This window comes from Procambarus clarkii, chromosome 8 (assembly GCF_040958095.1).
Source record: "Procambarus clarkii isolate CNS0578487 chromosome 8, FALCON_Pclarkii_2.0, whole genome shotgun sequence".
Classification (NCBI taxonomy): Eukaryota; Metazoa; Arthropoda; class Malacostraca; order Decapoda; family Cambaridae; genus Procambarus; species Procambarus clarkii.
Window position 1 is genome coordinate 45,536,406 of NC_091157.1, and position 17,404 is coordinate 45,553,809.

Sequence of the window (17,404 nt, forward strand, 5' to 3'; positions counted from 1 at the left end):
GGAGAGGATGATCCTAGCCAAGTGTTGATCCTAGCCAGGTGACAATCTTAGCAGCAAGGTGTCGATCCTGCTCATATGTCATTCCTATCCAGATGTCGCTCCCCCCTATTCAATCCTAGTTAGATGCGAAAATCCAAGCCAGCTCTAACGATCCTAGTCAGGCGTGAAGGTCCTATAGACACCTTCGACGATCCTAGTCAACTCTAAAAAAAAATCGACAGCCCGAATCTATTCAACAACAATAGTCTCGAATCGATTCCAGAGAGATGTGAATAGCTTATGTACAATAGAAAGACTAAGACCCATACCTTGAGGTGCTTCCTTGAGGTGCTTCCGGGGCTTAGCGTCCCCGCGGCCCGGTCGTCGACCAGGCCTCCTGGTTGCTGGACTGATCAACCAGGCATTCCATTGCCTCATTGACGTATACCTCACTCACAACCACTTACTCATTACTCATAATTTTGTTGTTAAATTTAGTGTTAGTTTGAGTAGATTTCTCGTAAGATAGATAGTCTGATATCTGGGTCAAGCAGACTGATATCTGCATCATGCACCCACCGGCAACTGCTTGGTCCGCTTGCTTGCTGTATCGTGCTTCTGTGAGCGTAAAATTATGCAGGAGGCAGGTGGTGAAGGTGGGGGTTGAGGGGGCAGGTGGTGGAGATGGGGATGGACGAGCAGGTGGTGGAGGGGAGGATAGAGGGGCGTGTTGGGGGTGGTGGAGGTGGCTTTAAACAATTCCCTCTCCACCTTGTCTACGAGAAGCTGCCATAAGCGCTCTCTGGGATGTTAAACATTTTCACCCGTTCACACAGTCACCGCTAGTTCCCACTACTCTGTACAGTGACAAGGGCAGTAGTTATGTGGAGGAGGCGCTTACATAGTTGTCATTACGGTGAGCAAGCTCCAGCTCTAGGCCCCCACCTCAGAGCTAATGTACCTGGTTCAATTATAACTCCTAGATTCAGAATTCTGGCAATCTTGCTTTTACAGCTGATACTTGGTGGTCCCCTCACCTGGAAATGATTCTGAACCCCTTTACCTATTTTCCTCGGTATCTTGTATGTCGTGATCATATCATTTCCAATGTCGTTAGTTTAATAAGCTTAGATTATCTTCATGTCTAACATTTTGTTATCTCTATTATCTTTCTTTTGGAAATTATATAAACCTTAGTTTTCATCTTGTGTTTAACCAGAACTTGCAGCTTGGGGTTGAAAGTACCATCCCGAAGCTGCATACTCTGAGACTGGTTTAACATACGTAGTGTGAAGGATTCCTTGGACAGGTTTTTGTAAGGTGTTAAGGAGGATGTTATATCCTCCCCCTATATATTAAGGAGGATGATATATCATAAGGAGGAGGTTATATCCTCCCCCTATATATTAATGAGGATGATATATCATAAGGAGGAGGTTATATCCTCCCCCTATATATTAAGGAGGATGATATATCATAAGGAGGAGGTTATATCCTCCCCCTATATATTAAGGAGGATGATATATCATAAGGAGGAGGTTATATCCACCACCTCCCCAAAGGCCTATTTTTTGACACCTGCAACTGCCTCCCTCCTAGTTTCCTGATGTTGTCTTGTGTCTCCCAAACGTCATTGCCTTTGAGGATTAAACTATAATACCTATTTGACGAATAGGGGTGGTAGGAGAAGAAAATATCAAAGTGTTCAGTGAAGATCCACAAGGTCTTCTCTGAGTACTCCTTATTTTCCTCTCCGAGGCTATGGGTCCCCTGCACTTGCACCAGAGGTGGTACCCCTTTTAGGCCATACAGTTGTGTGTGATACATGGAGATGTGTCTCAAATGTGTCAGCCCTGATCCTCTTCATGCTCGGACTCCTTGTGTACACTCACAATCATCTATTCTCTAACAATATCTACTCTTGTAATTGAGTTGCAAGAGTAGATAGAGTTTCCCTTGCAAGGAGTAATTCCTTGAGTCCCTATTACATTTGATGGCCTCACCTGTGCTACACCTGAAGTATGAGTCCTAATTACCACCATGCGGTTCATGCTTGTTCATGAACAAGCATGAACCGGTCCTCGACCAGGCCTCCTTTCTGTTGCCTGTAGCAGCTTCTATCCCAATCGTCTCGTCTGATGTTTCTGTATTAAACACTTCACCTTTGCTAGTGTTACTCCGCCTGAGACTATTCTATATCTAAAACTTGGCTTCTTTATCCTGTTTTATTTTCCAACGTTGTGAGAGCCAGAGTTCCCAGCCCTTCCTCTCATGCAGTCCCATTGTTTCCGGGACCAGCCATGAAAGTGACCTCTGGTCTTGCTCTACGCTCGTCTTGGGTTTTCTCCCATAAGGTGGTGTCAAGGTTGTGTGTGTGTGTGTGTGTGTGTGTGTGTGTGTGTGTGTGTGTGTGTGTGTGTGTGTGTGTGTGTGTGTGTGCGCGCGTGTGTGTGTGTGTGTGTGTGCTTACCTAATTGTGCTTGCGGGGGTTGAGCTTTGGCTCTTTGGTCCCGTGTGTGTGGTTGGTTCTTTGGTTCTTTGTGTGTGTGTGTGTGTGTGTGTGTGTGTGTGTGTGTGTGTGTGTGTGTGTGTGTGTGTGTGTGTGTTCAGCTGTCTTAACAGCTTGAGTTGCGGCTCAAGGAGGCGTGTGAGGCCGCGGCTGCGTTGTACATCTGTAAATCTTCTAAGAATTAGCCTGAGTGTAACTGATGTTTGTCCAAGAAATATTCTTCTCTAGAACTAAGATTTATCTCGAGTGGATCTTACGAGGTTCCTATAAGGATCTTACAAAGTGTTGTGAGTGTTCCTATACGAGTTTTATGAAACTCTTAAGAATATTTTACGAGGTTCTTACAATATCCGTTTGTTTTATCAAGAGAGGATCTTACGAAGTTGCCTATGAGGTTCTTACAGATGATTAATAAGGAGATTTACGAGGTCCCTACGAGGCTGAAATTTACTATGTGCTTAAAAGGTTTCATCCTTCTTCTTATAAGGGGTCTTACGAGGTGCTTACGAGGGTCTTACTATCCATGTTTCGTGTTGAGAAAAAAAAATGAATGAGAAATAAGCGTTCAGCCGTCACTGATGTGAACTGCTTCGTATGAACAGCTTTGTTCCTCACTTCCTGGTTTACCGTGTGAAAGGAAACTCGCTCACTTTTGTACCTGAATATTTACTGGTTTACTACAACAAATACGATTTATATACATTGTTTTATTTTCACGATATTCCTTGAACCGACAAATGTCATCGGTGGATCCAAAGTCAATACGTGATTTTTATGTCATTATCTCATTAGAAGTTCACGTGTCTACTGTGATTGTCTACGTATTAATGCAGTTTTAAGTTGGTAATGAACTGGTTTCCAGGGAGCCGGTCGGCCGAGCGGACAGCACACTGGACTTGTGATCCTGTGGTCCCGGGTTCGATCCCGGGCGCCGGTGAGAAACAATGGGCAGAGTTTCTTTAACCCTATGCCCCTGTTACCTAGCAGTAAAATAGGTACCTGGGTGCTAGTCAGCTGTCACGGGCTGCTTCCTGGGGGTGGAGGCCTGGTCGAGGACCGGGCCGCGGGGACACTAAAGCCCCGAAATCATCTCAAGATAACCTCAAGAGATAACCGTAGCCGCTAGGGAGCGACGCCAGGCTAGTACGCTGGTAATGTTATTCATTGTAACTCGCTCATGACACATTACTGTTGCCCAATGGTTTCGCGCTTCCGGCAAAAGAGACGTGGCGGGGGGGGGGGGGGGAAGGGGGGTGTTGGCTATAGTGCTGCCCCCTCCCAGGTGGCCTGGGGGAGGAGGGGAGGGGAGACAGCAGGGGTGGGAACTATAGGGGGACTAGGGAGAGAGCGAGGGGGAATGGGGAGGGGGGGGAAGGGGGGGAAAGGGACGGCTGTATTCTCACCCATATCACTAATGATGCTGGTTTGCTGACCCAGTTGCTGAAAGACTAAGTCCCTCCCTTTCCCTTACACCCTCCCCTTGCTGTAACCGACCGCCTGTACGCCCACCGCCCCCCACCACGCCCCCCAATACGCCCTCACCACGCCCCCCATGACGCCCCCACCACGCCCCCGACGATAGACAGTCATACTGATTTGCATTGCTGAACCTCTCCTACAGGTATAAGCCTCCCCCTCCGGTACCCTTCGTCAGTGCAACCCGTCACTGCACTGATTGCAACTGATGCAACGGGTTGCGTCAGTACAACCCGGCCTCCTAATACAACATCGTATTTTGACGTATACTCTAAGGCCAAAAATTGTCGTACTAGAAAATGGTAGCGGCTCGCGAAATTGACAGACTGTCACGACGTTCTGTGTAAGAGGACAGATTGACGCGTGTTGCTTCACCAGGACCTGACCAGATACAATGAAGCGGTATAATGGTTGTGTGTGAACAAGTGAGAACCATGAAGCAAGAGCCAGGGACGTAACCAGATCAACAATGTGGTAGTGACCGCTGGGAGCCTTGTCTTCATCACACACGGCTTGTCTCACGCCTCACGCCTCACACCTTAACAAGGAGAGACTAGTCACAAACCACCATTGACCAAGAACCAAGGGCAGACACATAAGGTTCATGTGAAATATACATAATAAAGTCCTCTCTCAGGGTAATGTTAAAGACATTATTGATTACCAAAAGGGACATAATAATAATAATAATAATAATAATAATAATAATAAAAATAATAAAAATAATAATTATTATTATTGCAATAAGGAAATGTTCGATCACAAAATGACAATTGAGGACATTCATAGTAGATTATTTGATGTATTTTAGGTAATGTATGCTTAGTAAATCTAATCTATGCCTCAGTAAATCTCGCAGATACAAAGGAACACACTCTCTTATCTTTCTCTAACTCCCTTTATTCCCTACTGCTTTCCCCCCTTTATCTGCCCCCAGTCCCACCGAACCCTCCTGTGTGTGTGTGTGTGTGTGTGTGTGTCTTAATAAATTACCTAAAATACATCAAATAATCCATCAGGGAGATCTTAAAAGCCCCTAAAAGTAATCAGAATCTTCAAAATCAAATTCAAAGCTCATAACACTTTCAACATTACTCACGCCTAATGGGAAACACTTACATCTAGAAAACTAAATTACTTGCAAAATTGCTAATATCTTATCAACTTTCTAAAACTTAAACTATATCTTTATAAGATTTGTCTGATAATTCGTGACTGATGCTTTGGGATAATTCATTCAAATTTATACCCAATAACGAAAGAATTTAAAATTAAGTTACAGTCAACAAAATTGTAATTTGTAATTCCAAAAATGTTAATCACAGGTTCTGGCTATTTTCAGAACCTATGATTAACTTCATAGGTTCTGAAAATAGATACTTCAGATACTTTTAAAAGTAAATAGATGCTTTTTAAATAGATACAGTAAATAGATACTTTAGATAGTAAATAGATAAAAGTAAATAGATACTTTTAGATACTCCATTGTGTGTACAGGTACTGGATGAGATGAGTTTGAGAAACTTGACGAAATAAGATAAATAATAGAGCGGGTGAGAGTGACTTAAGATGTGGATTGACAATACCAGAGACGAGTACAGAGACTACAAGACATGAGTACAGAAACTACAAGAGATGAGTACAGAAAGCGCGTACAACATACCACCAACATTACCTGTTCATAATCCCACATAAAATGACCCACATGTTTGCAACGCTACGAGATAATGACTATAGTCTGATCATTGACAATCAATAATCCCCACTGACCCCCATATGAGCTGGAGGAGTACCTAGACGTATAGACAGTGGCAGAATGTAATAGCCATCATGTCGTTCCTCTCCTGTCAGGTCTCCATGGACGCCAGTAGCTTGACTTCCCCAACAGTAACTTCCCCAGCAGTAACTTCCCCAACAGTAACTTCCCCAACAGTAACTCCCCCAGCAGGGACTTACGCAGCAGTAACTCCCCCAGCAGGGACTTACGCAGCAGTAACTCCCCCAGCAGGGACTTACGCAGCAGTAACTCCCCCAGCAGGGACTTACGCAGCAGTAACTCCCCCAGCAGGGACTTACGCAGCAGTAACTCCCCCAGCAGGGACTTACGCGCAGCAGTAACTCCCCCAGCAGGGACTTACGCGCAGCAGTAACTCCCCCAGCAGGGACTTACGCAGCAGTAACTCCCCCAGCAGGGACTTACGCAGCAGTAACTCCCCCCAGCAGGGACTTACGCAGCAGTAACTCCCCCCAGCAGGGACTTACGCAGCAGTAACTCCCCCCAGCAGGGACTTACGCAGCAGTAACTCCCCCAGCAGGGACTTACGCAGCAGTAACTCCCCCAGCAGGGACTTACGCAGCAGTAACTTCCCCAGCAGGGACTTACGCAGCAGTAACTTCCCCAGCAGGGACTTACGCAGCAGTAACTCCCCCAGCAGGGACTTACGCAGCAGTAACTCCCCCAGCAGGGACTTACGCAGCAGTAACTTCCCCAGCAGGGACTTACGCAGCAGTAACTCCCCCAGCAGGGACTTACGCAGCAGTAACTTCCCCAGCAGGGACTTACGCAGCAGTAACTCCCCCAGCAGGGACTTACGCAGCAGTAACTTCCCCAGCAGGGACTTACGCAGCAGTAACTCCCCCAGCAGGGACTTACGCGCAGCAGTAACTCCCCCAGCAGGGACTTACGCAGCAGTAACTCCCCCAGCAGGGACTTACGCAGCAGTAACTCCCCCAGCAGGGACTTACGCAGCAGTAACTCCCCCAGTAGGGACTTACGCAGCAGTAACTCCCCCAGCAGGGACTTATGCGCAGCAGTAACTCCCCCAGCAGGGACTTACGCAGCAGTAACTCCCCCAGCAGGGACTTACGCAGCAGTAACTCCCCCAGCAGGGACTTACGCAGCAGTAACTCCCCCAGCAGGGACTTACGCAGCAGTAACTTCCCCAGCAGGGACTTACGCAGCAGTAACTCCCCCAGCAGGGACTTACGCAGCAGTAACTCCCCCAGCAGGGACTTACGCAGCAGTAACTCCCCCAGCAGGGACTTACGCAGCAGTAACTTCCCCAGCAGGGACTTACGCAGCAGTAACTCCCCCAGCAGGGACTTACGCAGCAGTAACTTCCCCAGCAGGGACTTACGCAGCAGTAACTCCCCCAGCAGGGACTTACGCAGCAGTAACTTCCCCAGCAGGGACTTACGCAGCAGTAACTCCCCCAGCAGGGACTTACGCAGCAGTAACTCCCCCAGCAGGGACTTACGCGCAGCAGTAACTCCCCCAGCAGGGACTTGCGCGCAGCAGTAACTTACCCAGCAGGGACTTACGCGCAGCAGTAACTCCCCCAGCAGGGACTTACGCGCAGCAGTAACTCCCCCAGCAGGGACTTACGCGCAGCAGTAACTTACCCAGCAGGGACTTACGCGCAGCAGTAACTTACCCAGCAGGGACTTACGCGCAGCAGTAACTTACCCAGCAGGGACTTACGCGCAGCAGTAACTCCCCCAGCAGGGACTTACGCGCAGCAGTAACTCCCCCAGCAGGGACTTACGCGCAGCAGTAACTTACCCAGCAGGGACTTACGCGCAGCAGTAACTTACCCAGCAGGGACTTACGCGCAGCAGTAACTTACCCAGCAGGGACTTACGCGCAGCAGTAACTTACCCAGCAGGGACTTACGCGCAGCAGTAACTTACCCAGCAGGGACTTACGCGCAGCAGTAACTTACCCAGCAGGGACTTACGCGCAGCAGTAACTTACCCAGCAGGGACTTATGCGCAGCAGTAACTCCCCCAGCAGGGACTTACGCGCAGCAGTAACTTACCCAGCAGGGACTTACGCGCAGCAGGGACGGAAAGTACACCAACGTGAAATTAGACTTAAAGTGAAAGTTGAGTTCTCTACTGTTCAATTCAACCATCAATCATTTCGGGAAGATACAAAAGGACAATTATTTTGAGGATAGTTTAGTGTAAAAAGCTTTTTTTTATATATAAGTTGTCAATGCTTTTATGTATCTCTAATGCTATGTTCATTCGTCATTGTTATTGCTCTCATTAGCAATAGTCATCGTTGTACTGGTAGTAGCAGCAGCAGCAGCAGCACAACAGCTTTATCAGCAGCAGTAACAACAACAACAGCAGCAACAGTAACACCAGCAGCAGCTGCAACAGTAATACCAGCAGCAGCTTCAACAGTAGCAGCAGCAGCAGCAACAGTAATACCAGCAGCTTCAACAGTAGCACCAGCAGCAGCTGCAACAGTAACACCAGCAGCAGCAGCACAACAGCTTTATCAGCAGCAGTAACAACAACAGCAGCAGCAACAGTAACACCAGCAGCAGCTTCAACAGTAGCAGCAGCAACAGTAATACCAGCAGCTTCATCAGTAGCACCAGCAGCTTCAACAGTAGCACCAGCAGCAGCTGCAACAGTAACACAAGATGCAGTACCCAGGTAATATAAGAGAGCTCACCCAACCGAGGAAGACAAAAAACAAGAGTTCATTGACTGTAGAAACATCGGGCGTAAAGCTCTTTAGTTACTCTAGTGGCAGAGGGCTTCCCACCCCTCCTAGATGGTGTTGTTGTAGTGGCAGAGGGCTTCCCACCCCTCCTAGACGGTGTTGTTGTAGTGGCAGAGGGCTTCCCACCCCTCCTAGACGGTGTTGTTGTAGTGGCAGAGGGCTTCCCACCCCTCCTAGACGGTGTTGTTGTAGTGGCAGAGGGCTTCCCACCCTCCTAGACGGTGTTGTTGTAGTGGCAGAGGGCTTCCCACCCTCCTAGACGGTGTTGTTGTAGTGGCAGAGGGCTTCCCACCCCTCCTAGACGGTGTTGTTGTAGTGGCAGAGGGCTTCCCACCCCTCCTAGACGGTGTTGTTGTAGTGGCAGAGGGCTTCCCACCCTCCTAGACGGTGTTGTTGTAGTGGCAGAGGGCTTCCCACCCCTCCTAGACGGTGTTGTTGTAGTGGCAGAGGGCTTCCCACCCCTCCTAGACGGTGTTGTTGTAGTGGCAGAGGGCTTCCCACCCTCCAAGACAGCGTTGCCTCAGCTTTAGAAGGTATTCCAATCCATCAAAGACGGTGGTGCGTCAGCGTCAGAGGAGGTAGCGAGTAGGCTCTAAGACCCCCGAGATAATTTTCGCCATTCTCCGTCATCGTTACTCTTGAAGTAAACCTAATCCAATCCAATCTAACCCAACCCGACTCGACCCGACCCGACTCGACCCGGCGCAACTCGACCGGGCTCAACCCATGTCAACTCAACTCATCTAAGCGATCTTATCCTCTCCTAACTTAAGCTAATCTAACGTAGCCTAATTTTACCTAACCAAAATAAGATACAAAATTTTGTGGAATTGCTATTGTGTAATATTGTTCGAGCCTAAGAGTTGGTTTCCTCTCCTCATTCTTCTTTGTCTTCTGTGTCTTCTCCGTTATTTTATTTCCACTTCTCTCTCTCTTCTCTCTTTCCCTCTTCTCTTTCCTCTCTGTTAAGACATTTTCACGTAAATTTCCCTTGACGGATCTGAACTCTGGTCTGGTCAAGCAGGAAAGAAAAATTACACAAAACTGAGATCAAGTCCGTGTTTTACTTGCAATTTGTTCATGTATCTCGTGACAAAATATTAAGGATTTTGTGACTGTAAACTTCGGTATAGTTGTGAATGAATCCAGGAGTTCGACTCGGTGATTGAAAGTTTGTCCTGAAGTGGCAGTGAATAACATGCTCATTGCTCGTGAGTTTCTCATGAGGAACAAAAACCAGTTGTTACTCGCTGGAAGCATGCCCAACCACTTGGGCTGGACGGTAGAACGACGGTCTTGCTTCGTGCAGGTCGGCGTTCAATCCCCAATCGCCCAAGTGATTAGGCCACCATTCCTTTCCCCCGTCCCATCCCAAATTCTTATCCTGACCCCTTCCAAGTGCTATAAAGTCGTAATGACTTGGCGTTTTCCCCCCTAATGATTCTTCTTTCGCTAGAAGCATCCTTCAGGAGCTCCTACTCCAGGGCCGAGTAATCCCTCGCGCAACGGGGACACTTGGCTTGGGTGTTAACCTGCACCGCTTTTGAAAGAAAGGAAAACACTTAAAAGATGACTTGTCACATGTGAACTGGTTGCTGGAAGCTACTGAGGCGTGGGAGAACCCCAGAGAGCGGGTCTCGAACCCCCATTGTCCCCACCCAGGCTTTCAGACTGGCTTAAATTTTTTCCCGTCAAACAAATCCCCTGGTGGAAAAAGACTGACAATCTCAAAGGCTCGTCTGTGGTGGGTTACATTAGCTTGTACAGTTTTTTATTACAATGTTCACAACAAAAGTATTTTGTTACTGCACAGTTTATTTTTGTCTAATTCGCTAAATCTGATTATTCGGTGACGTCTGCCAGCATGCTGTATGTTATTGTATTTTAGTGTTTGTTTGTTGCTGGACGATGGTCATGCTTAACGTGATGATGTGTTGAGGTGATGGTCCACGACGATGATGAGTTCTGGACGAGATGTGTTGAACACAGTGTACCTTCCGTCCTGGCCAGTGATTGTACTAGTTACGCACGTGACACTGTACTATACATGTGTGTTGTGTATTGTGTATGTGTGTGTGTGTGTGTGTGTGTATGTATGTGTGTGTGTGTGTGTATATGTATTCGCCTATTTGTGCTTGCGGGGGTTGAACTTCGGCTCTATTTGTATTGTGTTATGAGTGTTTTTACGTGTACAGAACAGTCAATCCCCTTGGTTGTAAAATGCCAATTAGCAGCCACGAGGACGTGTAGTTACGCCAGTAGCCTTCTACAGCAAACACACACACACAAGTCTTTGCTCATTGAATAATTATTCATATCTCTGAGTTTCGTTTTTCAAATGATAAATGAGTCATTTATCATTTAAAAAAAAGAGTAAATAATTGAGACATTTCTGCCCTTCACTGAGAGCGTCAAGATCAAACACTCTTTATATGAGGTAGAATCCTCGCAGGGCGAGACACGTTGGATTCCTCACCTGTCAATCACTACTTGACTCAACATCACGAATCTTCCCACCTGTCAGTCACCACTACACGGTTCAGCAACACAGGGCACCTCACCTGGTACTGCCCATGGACTTCCTCAACTGTAAATGAACAAATCCACAAGGGCCGTGACGAGGATTCGAACCTGCGTCTGAGAGCATCCCAGACGCTGCCTTAATCGACTGAGCTACGACATGGTCAAAAGGAACCTGTGAGTCATCATTCGACATAGTGCTGAGGAAATATGAGTTATCATTCTTGTATGATTTATCATGCATAATTCATATGCAGGTTAGAGTGATGTCACATCCTGGGGCCAGATTCACGAAGCAGTTACGCAAGCACTTACGAACCTGTACATCTTTTCTCACTCTTTGGCGGCTTTGTTTACAATTATTAAAGAGTTAATGAGCTCCGAAGCACCAGGAGGCTGTTTATAACAATAATAACAGTTGATTGGGAAGTTTTCATGCTTGTAAACTGTTTAATAAATGTAACCAAAGCCGCCAAAGATTGAGAAACGATGTAGAGGTTCGTAAGTGCTGCCTCTGTTGCCTCTTTGCTGAGATTAAGTAATAGTTTGTGTTATGTTGGAAATATGTGGCACAATTGTTTTAAACTGGTGATAATGTGTGCTATTGCTGCTATCAACATAACAGGAGCGGGGCTGTTGTTATTATCATGATAACAGTAGCAGGGCTGTTGCTGCTATCAACATAACAGTAGCAGGGCTGATGCTGCTATGAACATAACAGTAGCAGGGCTATTGCTGCTATCAACGTAACAGTAGCAGGGCTATTGCTGCTATCAACATAACAGGAGCAGGGCTGTTGCTGCTATCAACATAACAGTAGCAGGGCTGTTGCTGCTATCAACATAGCAGTAGCAGGGCTATTGCTGCTATCAACGTAACAGGAGCAGGGCTATTGCTGCTATCAACATAACAGGAGCAGGGCTGTTGCTGCTATCAACATAACAGTAGCAGGGCTGTTGCTGCTATCAACATAACAGTAGCAGGGCTATTGCTGCTATCAACGTAACAGGAGCAGGGCTATTGCTGCTATCAACGTAACAGGAGCAGGGCTGTTGCTGCTATCAACATAACAGTAGCGGGGCTGTTGCTTTAACAGTAGCAGGGCTACTGTTATCACGATAAACAGCAGCAGCAGCTACAATAACACAAGGGGGGGGGGGCGCCAGTTTCAGCCAAGCCACAATTGGTCCAGAATATCTAAGGCCACTTCCCCTGACACTCGCGATAGTGCTGAATCTATTTTATATGATGATTATATAGCGATTATTATCTCTCTGTCTTCCAGAAATCGTGGAACGGCGCTCGTTATCTTGGGGCAAGGAGAAGACACAAGACAAGTAGGTAAACGTTACTTGTTCATCCTTCAATGACCTAACCAGGCCATTAGACTTCATTGTAACGAATATATTGATTTTTTTAGTATTTTGTGACTGTATTTTGTATATTTTTCCTCCGGGTTGATGAGTTTATTTAATTTTATCGTAGTGTATAACGAGTCCAGATGATTGGATAACTGTAATTCCAAAATAATTGACAACTTAATTGGGTCTGAGACAGATGAATTAAATATAATCCAAGAACATCACTGCAGACTTAAAACCATTCCTTGATGAATGTAACATAAATCAGAACATCACACACACACAAAACTAGTCCCTCAGACACATCGCAAGAGTCCCCTCACAGACATCGCAAGAGTCCCCTCACAGACATCGCAAGAGTCCCCTCACAGACATCGCAAGAGTCCCCTCACAGACATCGCAAGAGTCCCCTCACAGACATCGCAAGAGTCCCCTCACAGACATCGCAAGAGTCCCCTCACTGACATCGCAAGAGTCCCCTCACTGACATCGCAAGAGTCCCCTCACTGACATCGCAAGAGTCCCCTCACTGACATCGCAAGAGTCCCCTCACTGACATCGCAAGAGTCCCCTCACTGACATCGCAAGAGTCCCCTCACTGACATCGCAAGAGTCCCCTCACTGACATCGCAAGAGTCCCCTCACTGACATCGCAAGAGTCCCCTCACTGACATCGCAAGAGTCCCCTCACTGACATCGCAAGAGTCCCCTCAGAGACATCGCAAGAGTCCCCTCAGAGACGTCGCAAGTCCCCTCAGAGACATCGCAAGAGTCCCCTCACTGACATCGCAAGAGTCCCCTCACTGACATCGCAAGAGTCCCCTCACAGACATCGCAAGAGTCCCCTCAGAGACGTCGCAAGTCCCCTCAGAGACATCGCAAGAGTCCCCTCACTGACATCGCAAGAGTCCCCTCACAGACATCGCCACGTGAGGGCGATGTGGATTTGTTCAGGTTATGGTATTGTTTCACGCCATGAAAGTATGGAGAAGGGCCTATGGCCTGGCCCAGCAGTGCGTTGTGAAACACTCCGCTGGCGACGAAGAACGCACTAAAGCCGGTTATGTCAGTCATTTGGCTTCAGACAACTGCTGAACCAATAATGTGTTCTCGCTGACTTTGGGCAGCGCAGTATTTTCTTTTGAGGGGGCTAACATTGTCTTTATGCTGAGGTAAGTCTCCTCTTAGTGCCTGGGTCCGGTGTGTGTAGTCACCGAGTTGTATTCACTTAGTTGTTCTTGCGGGGGTTGAGTTCTGCTCTTTCGGCCCGCCTCTCAACTGTCAATCAACTGTAACTAACTACTAACTATTTTTCCCACACACACACAACCCCCTAGGACGCAGCTCCGTAACAGCTGTCTAACTTCCAGGTACCCATTTACTTCTAGGTAACAGGAGCATTAGGATGAAAGAAACTTTGCCCATTTGTTTCTGTCTGGTCCGGGAATCGAACCCGGGCCACAGATTTAAGAGTCTTGCGCGCTGTTCGCTCAGCTATCAGACCCCATGTGTGTGTGTGTGTTTGTGTGTGTGTGTGTGTGTGTGTGTGTGTGTGTGTGTGTGTGTGTGTGTGTTTGTGTGTGTGTGTGTGTGTGTGTGTGTGTGTGTGTGTGTGTGTGTGTGTGTGTGTGTGTTTGTGTGTGTGTGTGTGTGTGTGTGTGTGTGTGTGTGTGTGTGTGTGTGTTTGTGTGTGTGTGTGTGTGTGTGTGTGTGTGTGTGTGTGTGTGTGTGTGTGTGTGTGTGTTTGTGTGTGTGTGTGTGTAGCATAAATTATGAACCCTAAACCAAAGGTAATGCAATAGCATCAGCAGAATGATAGACGTTGTCAGTTGTTCTCCTCCCCTAAACCCCGGGTCAGTATAGCCCTCCCCTACACCTTGGGTCAGTAGCCCTCCCCTACACCCCGGGTCAGTATAGCCCTCCCCTACACCCCGAGTCAGTATAGCCCTCCCCTACACCCGGGGTCAGTATAGCCCTCCCCTACACCCCGGGTCAGTATAGCCCTCCCCTACACCCCGAGTCAGTAGCCCTCCCCTAAACCCCGGGTCAGTATAGCCCTCCCCTACACCCGGGGTCAGTATAGCCCTCCCCTACACCCCGGGTCAGTATAGCCCTCCCCTACACCCAGGGTCAGTAGCTCTCCTCTCTAGCTCTCTCATCTGCAACAGCAAACAAGTGTCAACAGACCAACATTTACTGAGGCAATTTTTGCAACGTTAGTTAAACAACCAGATTGTTTTTATTTTTAATTAGAATCAGAGCACTGTAAAGTTAACTCCCCGTCTAACGGCTGAGCACCTTCGGTACATGCAAATTATTCCACTGTAACATGTATGAAGATAAAAAAAATGGGTCTATTGTTCTTCTCAAGAGGAAGCAAATATCGTAATAGGGATGGTTGAAAGACTCTTAAGTAAGAGAACGTCCATTATATTATTATTGTTAAGATCTTTATTGGTAAAAATTAATTACAATTTTGCCTAATCTGAGGAATTCAATTGGGTCTTATTAGAGTGAGGATAAGGCTGGTATTCACTGTCACACAGGACAGAGGGTCATATACAAGACAATAGGGCTAAACTATAGGCTGAAGCACATATATATCATGGTTACAATCAACAACATTAGATTGTATACACATTTCAATGTACGAATATGTAAATACAACTTTCTATTGTGCACTGCCACACAAGGGCAGGGATGGATTCATAAGTGATACTGCTTAAAAATAATATAAATACAATTGTTCTTCATTCTTTAAAATGGACAATCAATTTTTTTATAAATTGTTAGGATGTCGTCCAGGACACCAGATTCAATGAAATAGTTAAACAGTTGGTGGTACAATAGGCCAGGAGGTCTAAAATCTTTTACGGTTTCACATTCAACAAAATAGTGTTCAAGTGAATGTCACAAAGGTTTGTCACAGAGTTTACAATCTGAATATTCTGGTAGTGGCTCAGCCTCACTAACCTGCCAGATGTGTCTATAGCCAAGGCGAATTACCGCAATGACTACATCACATTGGCTGGTCCGCTTACTGTGCTGACCATACAAATAAATTATTATTATAAAAGTTGCCATAGCTTTTAATACTGCAGCTTTCAGGTCTGCAAATTGTGGTTAACAAGAATTCCAGATTCTTGTTAACCACAATTCGTTCGGGTTAGTGCATAGTGAAGATGTAGTTGGCATTAACTGATCGCTTACTTTTAAGCTTATCACGTGTTCAGTTCGCTTGGATTACATCTTCCTTGCGCGTTGAAGTCACTCACAATATTATTTGTTCAAGAAATATTTAATTTAGTCGCCAATAAAGGCAAGATGCCCATTTCCACTCTAAGTCTAGAAAGCATTTAAGAGTCAACTCACCCAAGCGTGAAGATTAATAACCGCAAATTGAGTGAGTTAGGAAGGCAGGTTTTCCTCATTTGGCTAAACATTTGTAAACCAATTATCTTTTACTACAAACAGGTTGGGCACTAACCGAAACAAAAATTGTAAAAAGAGATAGACACACACACACACACACACACACACACACACACACACACACACACACACACACACACACACACTCACTCACACACACTCACACACACACACACACTCACACACACACACACACACACACACACACTCACTCGCTCACGGTCGACTGGGAAAACAAACTGAGACAGTGTCTCTGGTGACTAGGAAGTGACACTCCTCGAAGTCAGTGTCCTTTGTTACTTGACACTTCTCAACGTCACATTCATTGGTCACTCTGACACTCACTCCAGTCACTGGCTTTATAACTTGCTCCGGTTACTCCCAAGACATTCGCCTGCTTGCAGTCACATATTGTATATGAATTTATCCCCAGTTCGCTAACTGTAGGTAGTAACTAAGTGATTGTAACCTATCCACCGCTGCCCACTGGATGGGGGGCGGTGTAACCTATCCACCGCTGCCCACTGGATGGGGGGCGGTGTGCAGGACAAATATTTCAATTGTGACACTAGCTCTCCACATATGTCAGTTGCTAAATTTACAAACTGTACTTGTGGTCGATCTCGAACCCATTGTTGATGTGACGATGTCTATTGAATTTTGTAACTAGCTCATCAAGATTGTAACTTGCTTAGCTAAATGAATTGTGGGGTTCAGTCCCTGAGCCCATTATGTGCCTCTGTAACCCTTTCCACTACCGCCCACAAGATGGGTATGGGGTGCATAATAAATGAACGAAACTAACTATAAATTTTCAAAATACAATGACATGAAATTTCACATTTTCTTCCTGAATACATATTTGTTTTATAAGATAATTTAGTTCTACAAAATGGTAGCGACTCGCAAAATTGGCATACTGTCCCGTTTTCTGTTTTGGGTCCTCTGGTAGGTTAGGATAAGGGCACTTTAGTACGACTGTTTCTTGACGTTGGGGCACCTTAGGAGGACGGGTTGCACAGCCTCCAGCAAGACGGGTCTAGGGGACATCCTGCTGGCTGGAGCAGAGAAGCTTACAGCACGCTTCAGTGGCCTTAATGGCAAGGAGCTGCCTGGCCACGGATACGTGGTCGTTATTCAGGCGTGGCCGCTATGGCAAGGTCCGTGGCAGCTGGTAGGTCCGTGTGTTGTAGTGGCAAATGCCACCTCGAAGCTGCTTCGTTACAATGGCAAGACTGAGCAAGGCATGTGTCTTGAAATATTAACGCTAAGGATTAGTATCAAGTTACGATGCAAAGTCTGGCAACTTTGCTGTATCCGCATGGATACTGTATCTTCAAGCATGGATACTGTATCTTCAAGCATGGATAATGTATCTTCAAGCATGGCTACTGTATCTTCAAGTATGGATGCTGTATCTTCCACTGTATCTTCAGGCATGGATACTGTATCTTCAAGCATGGATACTGTATCTTCAAGTATGGATGCTGTATCTTCCACTGTATCTTCATGCTGTATCTTCAACCGCAGTCGCCTGCAACCAACCAGTTTATGGTTTAGCCAACCGTAAGTTTGCAGCGAACAATGCCTCTTCAGTTGGATCCACAC

General features: G+C 46.5%; 2 protein-coding genes across 6 annotated transcripts in view; both read left to right on the top strand.

Moving 5' to 3' along the window:
- LOC123759650 (uncharacterized) overlaps positions 1-17,404 on the top strand; it is a 117,559-nt gene that overhangs the window by 50,948 nt on the left and 49,207 nt on the right. For all 5 annotated transcript variants that reach the window (XM_069317825.1, XM_069317839.1, XM_069317845.1 and 2 more), the window contains one exon: positions 12,289-12,340. The gene's annotated coding sequence lies outside the window, so the exon portion shown is untranslated. The remainder of the gene's footprint in view (positions 1-12,288; positions 12,341-17,404) is intronic.
- LOC138360982 (uncharacterized) lies at positions 5,795-17,366 on the top strand. The gene is made up of 3 exons (XM_069320469.1): positions 5,795-5,896; positions 8,046-8,413; positions 16,802-17,366. Exons 1-3 carry the CDS (start codon positions 5,795-5,797, stop codon positions 17,364-17,366), a joined length of 1,035 nt encoding a protein of 344 aa, XP_069176570.1.